This window comes from Ahaetulla prasina, chromosome 4, assembly GCF_028640845.1.
Source record: "Ahaetulla prasina isolate Xishuangbanna chromosome 4, ASM2864084v1, whole genome shotgun sequence".
In the NCBI taxonomy this organism is placed as follows: domain Eukaryota; kingdom Metazoa; phylum Chordata; class Lepidosauria; order Squamata; family Colubridae; genus Ahaetulla; species Ahaetulla prasina.
In genome coordinates this window covers 85387795-85404180 of record NC_080542.1, presented here as the reverse complement: position 1 = coordinate 85404180, position 16386 = coordinate 85387795, and the positions used below count along the sequence as shown (strand labels likewise).

Below are 16386 nucleotides of genomic sequence, written 5' to 3'. Positions count from 1 at the left end.
TAAAAGCAGCTTTAGCTGTCTAGTCTCACTACTGGCCAGGTGTTTTGTAGTTGTTGTATCCACTCCTTAAGTGAGGGTAAGGTTGGTTCTTCTACTGGTAATTCTGGCATTGGGATGAAGTCCTGGCCAGTGGCAACTCGAAATGGGATGAAGCCAGTGCTAGAGTGCACAGAGTTTTTATAGGCAACTTCTGCAAAAGGCAGGAGACAGTTCAGTTAGTTAATAAAACATCTTAAATATTGTTCCAGAACCAAGTTCAGTCTCTCTGTCGATCTGTTAGTCTAATGATGATGACTATAACTAAGGTCCTGGCCAGTTTCGAGAAGGTCCAAAAAGCCATTCAAAACTTTGAAGTGAATTGGATGCCCCGATCAGATATTAACCTTCGTCAGGCCCCATGTAGTCAATAGATATGCTGCAGGAACAGTTTGGCAAGTGTCTTAGCAGTGGGGATTTTTTTGGCAGGGTACGAAGTGGGCCTGCTTGAAGAAAAGGTCTGTTACGACCCAGATAATAGTATTCCCCCCACTTTTAGGTAGCTCTACAATAAAAGCCAAAGAAATCTCTCTCCAGGGTGCTAAAGGCTCGGCTACTGTCTGTAAAAGATTGTGGGTTTCCCTTGTCTCCTCTCTGGTGTCGATCTAATTCTCCCCTGGTTCTGAGGTTTTCAAAAGCCTCCATCACTAACCGCATATTGTTTCTCTTGAGCCAGTCATCTCTGGCTGGTTCTTCGATTGGCTGTTCCCGGTCAGACAGTGCTTGCAGCTCATGTTTCCAGCCCAGTTGTCGATTGCCCCAGGTGAGGGTGACTCCTTGGAGTCTTCTGTCCCAATTATCTTTCTTCCCCACTCCGATCGACCATTTGGGCTTTGTGGGGGTCTCAAAACCGGCTTCAATGTCTTCAATGGGTCAGAAGGAGCTGGCTTCTGTCTGGGTGGTGGTAGAATTCTCATCCCAGCATTCTCCCTCTCCTTGCTTGCCGCTTTGCTCGGACATTATGTGCAGGGTCCCCTGGTAGAGCAAGTTTGCTTCTCCGGGTTCACCACTTTTGCATACCCTAATTTATGAAAGGACCTGCCTCTACCTCTTGTTCAAGAAAGCATGGACTCTTGAAACTTTAGCATTTCAAAAGGAAACTTTTATTGAAAGGAAGTGAATGCAAGACAATGCAAAGCAGGGTCTAAGTTCTCCTCATGCAATTCCATTAAGATAAAGTTGTTAGAAACCCCTTCCCTCAGTTTGATGTAGAATGAGCCAATACACAGGTGCAAGGAAGTTGTGGAAACGGTTGTCCTGAGAAAGAGATAAGGAGTCTTCCCATGCATTTCTTCTATGAGGCTTCCAAACTGACAGAAAACAGATGTCCCTCCTCCCTTGTACCTCCCCAAGGTATATCAAAGCACAGGACAGAATAGGTGCCAAAGTAACAGTTATAAACTAGGGAATTACAGGATACATAGGAAAACAGGATGAGAGCCATAAGTGAGTAAGAAAATCTGGGGTCCCCTCTCCACTTGAGTGGCAGTATCACAATAGGGATCTGACAATAAGTATATTGAGAAATGTGCAATATGTACTGCTTTTTTTAATGAGTGCTCAGGGCAACTAGAAATCAGCTGAAGATTATAAGGGAATCATGCTGGTTTCTTCTGCATTATTTGTGGCAGTACCACTTTTGGAGACATTTTCATCATTTGCTTGCCATTGTCTTGTAACTTGATGTTTAACACAACAATTATTTTTTAGAACTTTTGCTAAGTTCTTTCTAAACTTCACACCAATAAAGACATAGAGAACTGGGTTGAGGCAACCATGGAAATAAGCAATTGCTTCTGTGATGATCAAAGCATATTCAAACCTGTTGCTGAGCATGATATTACGGTCTGAAGCCCGTATGAGTTTCAAAAGATTGTAGGGCATTTGTGTGAAAATGAAAGTTACAACAATAGCAAATATTATTTGTAAGGATTTGTGCTTGTGGAAGCCCTTAGCACTGAGTAAAGTTTTTACAATGATTGAGTAGCATATAATCATGATGAGCATAGGACAGAAGAATCCAAGTGTCATCTGAATTGTTTCTGTGAACAACTTCATAAACTGTGAAGAATAATTTGCAAAACATATCTTTTTGTCTAATTTTTCCTCTGTACTGAAGATGAACTGTGGCAAAGCAAGCAGCAGAGAGATTATCCAAATTGAAATACAGACCACTATACCCCAGAATTTTCTTTTGTGTTGACTGATACGAGTTTTGGTCGCTTGCACAATTACAAAGTATCTGTCAATAGTTATAGAAGTGAGCGTTAACATGGAACCATACAGATTCAAGGTATAAAAACCAAGGATGATTTGACATGGGAGAGTGTAAAAGATCCACTCTTCTGCAGCAGAATAAGCCCAAAAAGGCAGTGTGCAAAGAAAGCTAAAATCAGCAATAGCTAGGCTCACTAAAAATATGTCTGTAAGCATTTTCACTTTTTTGTAAAAAACCAGAATTATGATAACCAAAGAGTTTCCTGTCACTCCAAAGATGCAAGCAAATGAATATATGCAGACAAGGAAAATTCGTTTGAACCCCAAAAAGGTTTCATATGAGTAGCTTTCATCCGAAGTGTTGTTGCTAAGAAATGCATAGTAATCATCTTCCTCCATGTTTGCGTTCCTTCTGTTCTTTAATACCTATAAGAATATATATTGAAAAATGATTCACATGATAAATCTACAATGCAGTTTCCCCTATTTATTATTAGGAAAAGTTTCTATCATGCTTCACTAGCTTGGAGATAGAGAGATAGCAGTTGCAGTCTAAATGCAGGTAGGGATGAAAAGATTGGGGAAGGCTGCTACATTTCTATTTTAATTCCCTTTGTTTGAGAGAATATAGTTGTATCAAATTAACTTATAACAAAAACATACATATAATAGCATTAACAATGTAAAGTAGCACTAGAATAATGATATTTGAAGAAAAGAAAAAGAAAATACATCATAAAATTACCTCTTTTACCTCTTTTCCAAGAGGAACTATTCAGAAGTCTTTTCTTTTTGTCCTCTATTAAAAAAAATAAAGAATCCAGTTGTTTACAAGCAACATATTGCTGCAGATTGAATTGGATCTTTCCAATATAATGTAACATTCGGTCCTGAATCTAAAAAAATTCATGATTATGAATGGCTTATCAAATTTCACATATAGGAAACGTAGGGAAGAAGATTATATGCAGTTTTAATACAGATTATTAATTGTATTAATTGATCCAAATCATATTAATAACCCTATTGATTTTAGCCCAAAGTGTGAAAACAATAGGATAAATCAAAATTATTTGAGTTAAGGTTCCAATTTTTAAATTGCCCTTCAATAATAAGGAAATAGAAGCCAACTCTTATTAAATAGTCTTTGAAATGTCCAAAACTTAAAAGTATTTTTACCATTAAGATCAATGGAAATTAATTGCATACTTTGAAAACAGCCTTTGACCAGTTAAATCTTAATAAACTATTTCCAAAGATAACATAAAATCAACTTCTTCCTTTCTTTGAACTTCCTAAAACATAGTTTATAGCAGGGGTAGGATTGAAAAATTTCAGCAACTGGTTCGCTGCCCAGTTACTGGGTGGCTGTGGCCATGGGCACTTGGCCTACTCTGTCTCCTGCACCATGGCAGAGGCTTTCCTTGAGGCTCCAGTAGGGCGAAAATGGCCTTCCCCAGGCACTGGAGGTCCTCCGGTGGCCAGAAATGGGCCTGTTTCTGGACTTCCAGTACTTCTGGTAGGCCAGTTTTGTACCCTCCCCAGGCTCCGGAGACTTTCCTCAAGCCTCCAGGAGATAGAAAATGGCCATCTCCGGCTCGGGAGGCCCTTCAGAGACCAGAAACAGGCCCATTTCCGGACTTCCAGTAGGCCTGTTTTTCGCCCTTCCAGAGCCTCTGTGTGCGCCCTGTACTTACCTGGCATCCAAAATGGGCTGCAGGGGGACTCATGGGAGGAGTAGGGTTGGGTGGGCGGAGTCAGCCAGTCCTTGGAACACCGGTTCAGTGAACCAGATTAACATCTGGTTAATGACTGAATTAACCAGATGTTAACATCTGTTTAACTGACTGAATCCCATCCCTGATTTATAGTTTAAACATCATCATCATCATCATCATCATCATTTAATTTAAATTAAACATATAGTTTAACACATATAGTTTAAACTTTAAACATATAGTTTAAACATATAGTTTAAACTCCAACGATCCATCTGTTAAACTACTGAAGTTCGCAGAATACACAACAGTGATTGGTCTCATTCCAGACAATGATGAATCTGCATACAGATGGGAGGTCAAACGACTATCCTCGTGGTGCGACCAAAACAATCTGGAACTGAACACACTCAAAACCGTAGAAATAGTAGTAGACTTTAGGAGAAACCCTTCCATACTTCCACCTCTCACAATACTAGACAACACAGTATCAACAGTTAGAAACCTTCAAATTTCTAGGTTCTATAATATCGCAAGATCTAAAATGGACAACTAACATCAAAAACGTCATCAAAAAAAGACAACAAAGAATGTTCTTTCTGCACCAACTCAGAAGGCTCAAACTGGCCAAGCTGCTGATCCAGTTCTACAGAGGAATTATTGAGTCTGTCATTTGCACCTCTATAACTGTCTGGTTCGGTTCTGCAACCCAACAAGAAAGACAAAGACTTCAGAAAATAATTAGAACTGCAGAAAAAACAATTGCTACCAACCTGCCTTCCATTGAGGATCTGTATACTGCACGAATCAAGAAGAGGGCCGTGAAAATATTTACAGATCCCTCACATCCTGGACATAAACTGTTTCAACTCCTACCCTCAAAACGACGCTATAGAGCACTGCACACCAGAATAACTAGACACCAGAACAGTTTTTTTTTCGAACACCATCACTCTGCTAAACAAATAATCCCCTCAACACTGTCAAACTATTTACTAAATCTGCACTATTAATCTTCTCATCGTTCCCATCACCTATCTCCTTCCACTTATGACCATATGACTGTACAGTACTGTATATGTTGCTGGTATCCTTATGATTTATATTGATATTGTTTCCTGATTGCTTATTTGTATTCTATGACTATCATTAAGTGTTGTATCATTAAGTGTTACATTTGTACCCTATTAAGTTTTGTAAGTGTTGTACCTTGATGAAGGTATCTTTTCTTTTATGTACACCGAGAGCATATGCACCAAGACAAATTCCTTGTGTGTCCAATCACACTTGGCCAATAAAAATTCTATTCTATTCCATTCTATTCATAGTTTAAATTTCAGTTGAATTCTCTTAAATCTACAAGCTCAAATGCAGTAATGGCATCACAACCAGAGTCCAATTATCAAGGATTTAAGTTAAAAAAATAATATAAATCAAACTTTTTGTTTAATTTTGTAGAAGTTTTAAATGTAGTTTCCCCAGAACTGAATTCATCCAAAATGCTAATATCCTAAATGTCCAGTTTGCCCAGAAAATAGATTTATTCACTTTTTAAAATCTATGTCTCTTGGCTATAATCACAGGTAAATTTTAGTCTCATAAAGGAACCAACAATTTTCAGCCCAAAACATAATCTGAATCTTAATAGTGAAATATGTTTCTACTGTATTAATCCTGAATCAAGATATGAAATTATGCAACTGATCAGGTATGTATAAGTATATAATAATTGTATTATGCATGTATACATACATCAGTATACATAAGTAAAAGCCACAAAAAAACATGTGGTCTTCCAGTAAGGATTTTCAAGTGGTTAAAAAGAAGGTGAAAAAATGGTTTACCAAAGAGGAGAGTATTTATAAATTCAGGGTTGAAAAATTATTTACACAGATATAAACAACAACTCTAAATGTTTAAAGCAAAGTATAAATATCTAAGTAATAATTGCTGGGGGGAAATGAAGGGGAGAATGTACTATTGAATATGTTGTTTTACAATTATGCTTTAATTATGTTTTTATCTTGGTGTCTCTATTTTTGATCCACTTTTACAGAGTGCCTAAACAAAAATAAAACTCATCAAATAAAAGTATTGTTTGAATATATAAAACAAAATAAGAATTTCTTAAGTTGAATGTGCATAATAACCATAGGAAGCTGGAGCTAACTGATGATTTATGGCATTTTTGATAATAAGCTTGGGTTTGTTTGTTTCCCTTTTGCAAATAAATGCATTGCAGTACTGATGCATTTTTACAACCAATATTCTTGAAAAAGAAAATGAATTAATTATTTAAAGCTGTAGAAGTAGATATAAAAAGTGAGATTTAAGAATGTAGGATTTATAAAAAATAAAAGCAATCTACTTTTTAAAATTCAACATATCTGAAGAAGTAGATAAACTTTTCAACATCATTCTTTTAAAAGGTGGTGACTTTTCTAACTTGTTTTCTTATATATAAAGATTTTACATATAAATTTGAAGCAGATAACAGCTTACCTTGCAGTCTTATCTTGTAGTTCAATATCAGAAAGGGCACGAGGCTGACATTTGGGGTAACAATATGTATTTATTTGTTACCATGTGTTTCCTGTTCAATTTTACAGGAAAAGAAACTACGTTGGTTATGCATCTGGTTTACTGTTAAATATCTCTGACTTGAATAACCCAGCTAATTGTGGGAAAACATGCTTCGTGTGTTTGGGTACTTGTATTATGTGATATAATTAAATGGTCATATACATTTTCTTGTATGATCTTATTGGAAGTATAAACAAATGATGTTACTGAGGGTCAAATAAATACTTGTTTGGGCCAATTTAAAATATTGGCTTTATGTAGATAATGCCTACATAGTTTTGAAGATGTTGGAAATAGTAATACTTTTTTTGCATGTGCCTTAGCTGTCAAAACGTTCCCAATACATTGAATTGCTTTCCCCTAGAAGCATGAGTAGCTTATGACTAGTTGTAGGAAAAGTTGCAAATATGTCTATATTCAGCACTTTTTAATAGAATATATTTTATTGTTGTAAGTCACCTAGAATAACTCCATGGTGAGATAGGTGGCAAATAAATTTAACTAATAAATAAATATATAGCAGCTCAAGGTTGAACTATGGAATCCTTCAGGGGTAAAATCCAGCAGAGTCTGACAGGTTCTGAGGAACCAGTAATGGAAACTTTGAGCAATTTGGAGGTCTGGAAGCAAAAATTTTGAGTAGTTTGGAGAACTGGCAAATACCACCACTGGCTGGCCCCAGAGTGGGATGAGAATGGAGATTTTGCAGTATCTTTCCCCTGGAGTGGGGTGGGAATGGAGATTTTGCAGTTCCTTCCCCTACTATGCCCACCAAGCCACACCCACAGAACCAGTAGTAAAAAAAATTAGATTTTACTACTGGAATCCTTGGTGTTTTCTGATTATTGATTATTTATTTGCAGACTTTTCTTGCCTGACTAGGTATCCTCATCAGTGGTAGTGTGTGTATGGTAAGTTGCTTGCTGTTAATATAAAGTGTCTTGCCTTGCTGGTATTGGTGGGGATGTGGATTTCTCCTGGGTATACGTTCTTGATTAAAATATTATTTTCTGTTAGGTTGTTGTTGTTTTGTTTTGTTTTTGTTTTGTTTTGTTTTTAAATTTATATCCCGCCCTTCTCCGAAGACTCAGGGCGACTTACAATGTGTTAAGCAATAGTCTTCATCCATTTGTATATTATATACAAAGTCAACTTTTATTGCCCCCAACAATCTGGGTCCTCATTTTATCTACCTTATAAAGGATGGAAGGCTGAGTCAACCTTGGGCCTGGTGGGACTTTTTTTCTGCTTTTTTTTTCTGCTTTTCTGTTCAACCAACCCTATGTTCACTAGGATTGATAATATTAGCCAGTCAGGTAATAAAACAACTGCAAGCAAACAATTAAGCTCAGAGAGTACTAAAGACTCTTTAATTTAATAAACTGAACTAACTAAACTAAAGACTCTATTTGCAGTTTGCAACAATTTTATTAAATTTTATTGAAATTTGACACTATGTTGAGGTGTTTGTTTTATGTGCAGTTTCATAAAAATTCTGTGCAGTTTATATAGGGCAAGCATAAGAAATAATTTTGGTGGTAGTTATTTTAAAAGCAGTCATGCTGTGGGCAGGAAGACTGCTGTGGTAAGCATATTCAGAAACAAAATATCTGATAGATCTGGGAATTTGGACAGTACCAGAGAAAATGTTGAATATCCCCAAAGTCGTTTGTACAAATGGATCTTCATGAGTGCCCATTTACATTCTGCTCACGCTTAGTTCCAAATGGACCATGACCTGGTATTGGTCCGCAGCCTGGGGGTTGAGGACCCCTAATGTAGGAGGCTTAAAACTGGATGAGACACAGCCAACTATGCTACTTTTTTGCATATATTTTTATTTTATTCAAAACAAATACAAAATACAAAACTCCCCCCAAAATCCAAAAAAATCCAAAAAAGAGAAAAAATAAAAAACACAAAAAACCCCAAACAATCAAAACATTAAAAAAGAAAAAGATACCTCAAAAAAACCCCAATACATATAAACATATTATTCCCCCCAGTCAAATACTGATTGAAACATTACTATGATAATATTTCCCACTGCTTGAGAAACAGGCCCTCCCAAATTTTTTAAACTGCTAAATCTATTTGCAAACTATTTTTTTTCATGTTTTATTTATTTTATCTATATAAGATAAACTAATTCAATTTCCATCGAACAGCGTGGTGTCTGGGTACAATTGTTTTAGGCAATCATAATAAAAATGTTTACAAGTATTCATCACAATAACATTAATACTATAATAACAATAATATTTAACTTATCTACTTTAACAAATCTCCATTTAACATTTATCCTGTTTATGTCCCCACATTTCGAACTTCTCTTTCTATTGTCTAACCATTGGTAAAATAGGTCCCATATGAAAAAATATTCAGTTTCTTCTTTGTCCTTAATAGTAAGCATTAGTCTATCCATTTCTGCACAGTCTAATATTTTCTTAATTACACTCTCAAATACAATTCTGGCTGCAGTTAGTATATTTAAAATCAAATATATAGTCCTTTTATCATATTTTTCTGGCAAAATGCCCAATAAAAATATTTCTAGTTTCAAGTCTATATGTTGCTTTACCATTTTTTCCAACCAAGTATGTATTTTTGTGCAATATTTTTTAGCTTTTGGGCATGTCCACCACATATGGCCATGATGGAGAACCTATGGCATTCATGCCAGAAGTTGCACACAGAGCCATCTCTCCAGGTACGTGAGGCATCACCCGTTGCTCTTCTGGATTCCGGCGCACCAGCCAGTTGGTTTTCACGTGTGTGGGAGCACCAGAAACTGGAAGAGCAGCCACCTGGTGTACATGCACATACTGGGAAGATGATCTTCCAGTGTGCACGCTGGCCACCTGGTCTTCTGGTTTCTGGCATGCATGCGAAGTCCAGCTGGCCGATGCGCATGCGTGCACTGGAAGCCAGAAGATCATCCTCCCAGCACGTGTATGTGCATCGGGTGGCTGCTCTTCCAGTTTCTGGCACTCCTCTGTACATGAAGACCAACTGGCTGGCGCACCAGAACCTGGAAGAGCAAAGGGAGCAGAGCTGATGGGCAGAACAGGGCTTCCCTCGCTCCCTGTCCAAGTGAGCTTCTTGCGCGGCCCCAGCCCGTGGCACCAATGTGCGTCCATAGTCCAGAGCACCTGACTGGCTCTGGCATACAGGGAGCCGGGCAACATTTGTTGGCTGGGTGGATGGCTGCCCTGCCTGCTGCTCCTGCCACTGCCGGGGGCGACACGGGCCAAGGCCCCAGCTCATTGACAGGGGAGTGGCTGCAGGGGCTGGTCGATTGCTCCTGCCCCTTGCCCTGCAGCTGCCACTGCTGCTGCTGCTCATCTGGGGCAGTGGAGCTGCACAGGAGCAGAGTCCGTGTTGCAGAAGTGGCTGGGAAGGGGCTCCAGCTTTTCAGCGAAGGGAGGCGGCATTCCCTGCCCAACTTTCACTCCCTCTCCAGGGCTGTGAAATTGGGTTGTTGGTAGGGATATCCCACTACCCGAATGGGGACCGGGAGGTGCAAGGACCCCCAAAAGGCCAGGCGGATCTGGCGCATGCACACTGGACAGCTGGTCTTTGCACATGCATGCGCTCCAGAAACCGGAAGACTAGGTGGGCAGCGCACATGCACGTGCCGGAAACCAGAAGATTATCTGCTCCTCTGGTTTCAGGCATGCACGCATGTGCGCTCATTCCCATTTTGGCACTCAGTGCCATAAAGGTTTGCCAACACCGACATATGGTAATATGATTCAGGTATTTGATTGCACTTACAACATTTAGCAGATCTATCTTTATACATTTTTGCCAATCTTGTTGGTGCAAAATGCCATCTATAGAACATTTTATACAAATTTTCTTTATATGCAGTTGACATAGTCAATTTAATATTTCTATTCTGTCAAAGTATGTAGATTTAATAGCTGTAAGCTGATGAGAGGTTGTAAGCGGAGGCAACTGAAAGCTGATGCAATGGGAATGAGGCAGCATGGTTACTGCCACTTTAAGAAGCCGGGTAAGAAGCTGTCTATATAAGGGAAGCCATTAGAGGGCGTCTCCCTTCTCCTCATGTTCTCTCTTGTCATGTATCTCATTGCTCTTGTGTCAGTAGCTGTATGATAAGGTATTTACCACATATAAATTTAGCTGTAGATAAAACCACTGCTAATTATCTAAAGGCTCTGTGTGCTGTGTGCTGTGTTTTGCTCCTGGATTTATCTTATAATACTAGTCACACTGCCTAAACTCTGACAGGTTATGGGGCCTAGTCCACAATGAAGGCCAGAGTGACTAGTGAGCCTAGAGAGAAGATAATCCCAGTGTGAGCTTGCACCACAGTAAGTGGTTTAAATCGTGGTTAGCAGGCAGCATGGCTTCTGTCAGTGTAATGGGAGGAGGTTTTCTGGTGTCTTGGACAAATGAGACTAATTACCTCTCCTGGAATATGAAGATGGAGATGTACCTGCAGAGAGAGGAGTTTGTTGTGGTCCGCAGCAGCCTGCGGAGCTGGCAACGGAGTCGGACAGCGATGAGGCTCAGGTGGGGCCAGGGCCATTGGGGATTGAGGTGCGGACTCCAGAGCCTCCAGAGACTGATAGTAGTGAGGCAGAAGAACAGGAGGAACCTGTTCCTAATGCACGCATGAGAAGAGCTACCAGAAAGCAAGAGCAGCTCAAGCAAAGAGGACGACTTGGGAGTAGGACCAAGAGATGATTGGCCTCTCCCATAAGGCTTAAAACAGATCAGCAACAGCATTTGGGCTTTGCCGGAAAACAATGTTGGTGGCTTAGTCTTCTCGCATTTATTTGTATCGGTGACTTCTGAATGTTTGCCAAGAAAGGCCTTTGGCAGTTTGCCTAATTGGACCAAGGTTTGTGATAGGACTGAGGAATTTGTGTTGGGAGGAATTTGCTTTAATTAAGTTGAACTATGCTGGGAATGAAGTAATTCTCAGCTGTTTGAATAAAGTTTGTTTGTTTTTTCACTGACTTTCCTACTACCTACTTGGGCCTGGGTCACAACAGAGTTGTGGACAATTGTTACTAATCCACCAGCAGTCCTGGATGATGGGGATCAGAGAAAAAATGAAAAGGCATTAGCCAGCATAATCCTTGCCTTGAAAAATAGTCAGCTAATACCCATGAGGGGTCTCCAGTCTGCAAAAGAGTGCTGGGAGACATTGTGTGTATGTGAGAGACACTGCGGGCAGTAAAGTGTTGCTGACTAGGAGACTGTATAAGGCACAGCTGAAGCCAGGAGAGTGTGTGTCCATACATTTGCAGAACATGAGACGGACATTCCTCGAGTTGGAAGAAATGGGAATGAAATATATGGAGACACATAAAGTGTATGTAGTGCCTAGTTCCTTGGACGGTTCATGGGACATTCTTGTGAACAGTCTTGAGTCCATGCAAGAACAGGACTTAACGATGGCGTACTTGATTGATTAGTTGTTGGAGGAGGAGCGGAAATGGCTGGAAAGAAGACCAGGAAAGGGAGGAGAGAGCGTTCAGCACAAACTAACATCCGCAACAGTCCAGGATGCCAGCAGAGCAGCTGAAAGAGTTAACTTTCCGAAGAGATGCTACATGTGTGGTTCTACTGAACATCTCCAGAGATGCTGTCCTGGGAGGAGGAACAGAGGGGCAGCGAGACAAGGGAGCAGAATTAATCAGCGAACGTAGAGCAGTTCTCCAGTGTCGTTTTCCCTGGCAGTGTCAATGACTGAACACACAGGAATATGTGGTTGTTGTACAGTGGGACAAGCCAACATATTATTAATGATCCACATGTGTTTTCTGATTTCAAACCAGCAAGGAAAACGTGGGTTAATCTGGCTGATGGACAGAAAGTTGCTGTAAAAGGGGAAGGTAATGTGTATGTACCAGAAATACCTATAGATGCTACATTGTACAACGTGTTATATGTACCTGCTTTAGAGCATAATCTATTAATTATATCCATGTTAGAAGGCAGAGTTATGAAATAGTTGCTAGGGGGACTATATACAATTAAGAAGAATGGACAGGTATGTGTACCAGGTGTTAAAAAGAATAGTCTGTATGTTTTTGGAATGCAAGAACGTAATTGTGCACATCTACTTAAAAATGTTTCTACACATGACAACTGTATACACATGTTACATAGAAGATTAGGGCATGCAAGTTTTAACGTGTTGAGGAAAATGCCAGACATAGCTGAGGGTCTGAAATTAAAGAAATATAATGCATATTTGGATTGTTCTGTATGTAAAGAATTAAAAGCTAAAATGTATCCTGTAAGTAAGAAAAGTGCTAGAACTACAAACGGGATATTACAATTAGCATTTCACCCCTGAACAGAAGTAAACATGTAGACATGTTAAGCTGTAAAAGAGAAACTGATCAAATTACAGCATTGTTCCAGTGAATGTAATTTAGCTGATACGTTAGCTATAAGAAATGTGTTAAAGAGTTCAGATTAAAAGCTTTTTATGCTTTTAATCTGATATTTAAAGATGTAAAGCTTTAAATGGGAGGAGTATCAGCGTATGTAGATTTAATAGCTGTAAACTGATGGACGGTTGTAAGCCGAGGCAACTGTAAGCTGATGCAATGGGAAGGAGGCAGCAGGGTTACTGCCACTTTAAGAAGCCGATTAAGAAGCTGTCTATATGAGGGCTTCTGGGTGGTGCCACCTTTCTCGCTGGGTGCTAATTTATGGCACTCCACCTTGAATATGGTAAAAGCCGGTGATAACAGCTGATCCCGGCTTAATTTCCCTCTCTGGTTGAAAGAGAGAGAAAGAGCAAGGGGGGGAATTGTGGTAGATTCCCCTAGGGGCTTTGTTTTTGTAATGCAAAGTCCTGAAAGGTCAAATCCCCTTGAACCCTCCCCCAACCTCCAGTATTCACTGCGCTCCTGAAAAAGCAGGAAAAGAGGAAGGTGTCCACTTCTGCTAACAACTGATTTCTTTTTGTGGTTACTAAAAGCAGACGGAAGAAGCGTGAGTGAACAATTATTGGTTTGCAAGTATTTTTGATTTTCTGACTTCTACCTTTTTTTTTTAAAAAAAGAGAAATTTCCCCCCCCCCTTCAGTTTCGTTTTAGAGAAACTGAAAGCAGAGCGATACATCAAAGGGAGCCTTGCTGTTGAATCGAAACTGAATGGAGATTTTATCTTATTGTGTTTGACTGTGGACTGTTGGATTATATTACGTTGTTTAAGTACTTTACAAGGGGATTCTCAGCAGGAACTTTGTCATGGAGATTCTTTCAGAAGAATGGATTCGTGACTTTATACAGGACTACACAGAAAGTATGTATTTAATTATTCAAAAATACGAATTGATAAAAAATGGGGACGTTTTGGATGAGAGCTTGGAGCAAATTAACCAGTGCAATCATTCGGAAAATGGAATGGAGGAGATACAAATAAAAGTGGATAAATATGAAGATTTGATCATGAAGAAACAAGTTGATGTAAAGAAGTTTTCTTTAAATAGTTTGGATGAAATGCCTGAATTTATGCTACAGGAGATTGTCCCTCGAACGGAAAAGACTCACAAGCTTAATGTTTCCCAAGAGTTCTCTTTTTGGAATGATGGAATATACGGCAGTAATTTTTGGATTCTTGGACATAAGGAATTACTAGGAAATATTGTGATTGACTTTTTAAAAGGAGTAATGAAGGAAAGAGAGAGATTAATGCATCAAAAAAAATGGCAAGAGACAAAAGTATTATCCTTGAAACAAGGTTTTTTTTAAATATTAACAGACAAAAATATTAGTGTCCCGGAAAGACAATTTGTGAGGAAGATCTGGAAGAAATGGGTTGATTATATGTTTTATATCTATCATAAAAGACTAGATATTTGGATCTATACTGGATTTTGATGAGGAAGGACTAAAGTTGAATAGATATTGTAATTTTCTGTACTGAAATTTTATAAGGTGTTGCACTAAATTTTAAATAGAATATTCTCAAAAGATCTTATGTAAGAAAGACATGGGGGTGAAATTATATGGTTATAGAAGTTATAAGGGACATATTTTTTGAATTGGATTGGATTTTTATGCTTTAGCTGGTTTTAAATACTTTAGGATTAATTTGTTCTATTGATTTATATATTTTACTATTGTTAATTCTTAATTTTTATTTTTATTTTTATTTTTTATTTTTTTGAAGGATTTTGGTTATGTTAGGAGGAAGTCAGAGCTAGAGAGGGAAAATTGGTATAATAGTTTTGGGAGAAAATTTTCTTAGCATATGTTTGTTTTATTTTTAACTATACCTTGTGCTTGTTCCGGGAAGCCAGGGGGGAGGGGGGAGGGTATTAGTGAAGGGGGGGGAAAGGGGGGGGAAATTTTTGTAAAACTTTTTGAATAAAAATAAAAAAAAAGAAGAAGCTGTCTATATAAGGAAGCCATTAGAGAGCGTCTCCCTTCTCCTCATATTCTCTCTCATCATGTATCTCATTGCTCTTGAGATATGAAACAAAGAGTAGCTGTATGATAAAGTATTTATTTATTTATTTATTTATTTTGTCAACAGTATATATAAGCATAAGCATGAAATAATTATACAATATATAAGCATATATATGAGTATGTAATAACTATATTAATTGGATATAAAGAAAGGAAACAATAGGTCAGGAACGGTAGGCACGTTTGTGCTCTTATGCACGCCCCTTACAGACCTCTTAGGAATGGGGTGAGGTCAATGGTAGACAGTTTTTGGTTGAAGCCTTGGGGATTTTGGGAAGAGTCACAGGTATTTACCACGTATAAGTCTGTGTATATTTAGCTGTAGATAAAACCACTGTTAATTATCTAAAGGTTCTGTGTGCTGTATTTTGCTCCTGGGTTTATCTTATAATACTAATCACGCTGCCTAAACTCTGACATATCCCACAGTTTCTGCCACTTATCCAGTTCTATTGCATATCCAAAAATTTTAGCCCAAACTATTATTGTATCCTTTATGAGATCACTTTCAAATTTAATACTTAATAAATAGCAATGTATTTTCTTTATCAGTTTTTCAACCATTCCAGTTAATATCTGGTCCAATTCTGTTAATTCTTTATTAAAACCATACATTTTAGCATCTTTTTCATTCTGAGATTCTATCTGTATTTGTGGCCACCATGCAATGTTTATCCCTTGACTACGAAGTTCCTGCTTAGTTTTTAATTTTCCTTTTTCATTCAGAATATCTTTATATCTTACATTTTTTTCCATATTAATAACATTAGGATGTATCAATTCTTCCATTGTGGAAAGCCAGACTGGTATTTTCAAATAATGTTGATCTTTCATTTTAACCCATACTGATAGCAGTGCATTTTTAACATAATGTCTTTGAAAATAGCTATGTATTTTATTCTTCCCATACCATAAAAAAGCATGGCAACCTAATTGAAGGTTGTATCCGTCTAGTCTTTTGTGCCTCAAATTAGTCCATTCTTTACCCACGTAAGTACTAAGGCCTGATAATACAATTCCCAATCTGGCAATCCAAAGCCCCTCTTTTTTTGGAGTCTTGCAACATTTTCAAATCTAGTCTTGCTTTTTTTTCCTAACCAAATATATCTTAATATATTTAAGCCGCTGGGTGAGATCATCAGTGGTTTTGGTGTGAGGTACCAGCTGTACGCTGATGACACCCAGCTGTACTTTTCCACACCGGACCACCCCAGCGAAGCTATCGAGGTGATGTCCCGGTGTCTGGAAGCCGTACAGGTCTGGATGGGGAGAAACAGGCTCAAGCTCAATCCCTCCAAGACGGAGTGGCTGTGGATGCCGGCATCCCGGTACAGTCAGCTGCAGCCTCGGCTGACTGTTGG

The 16386-nt window shown here is 38.5% G+C and overlaps 2 protein-coding genes across 2 annotated transcripts in view; one reads left to right on the top strand and one right to left on the bottom strand.

Moving 5' to 3' along the window:
• Positions 1–16386, top strand: part of FYCO1 (FYVE and coiled-coil domain autophagy adaptor 1) — a 238226-nt gene that overhangs the window by 203204 nt on the left and 18636 nt on the right. The window lies entirely within an intron of this gene.
• CXCR6 (C-X-C motif chemokine receptor 6) lies at positions 996–12132 on the bottom strand. Its single transcript, XM_058183370.1, has 3 exons — positions 6474–12132; positions 2999–3052; positions 996–2679 (listed from the first exon to the last, which is right to left on the bottom strand). Exon 3 carries the CDS (start codon positions 2650–2652, stop codon positions 1624–1626), a length of 1029 nt encoding a protein of 342 aa, XP_058039353.1. The 5' UTR covers positions 2653–2679; positions 2999–3052; positions 6474–12132; the 3' UTR covers positions 996–1623.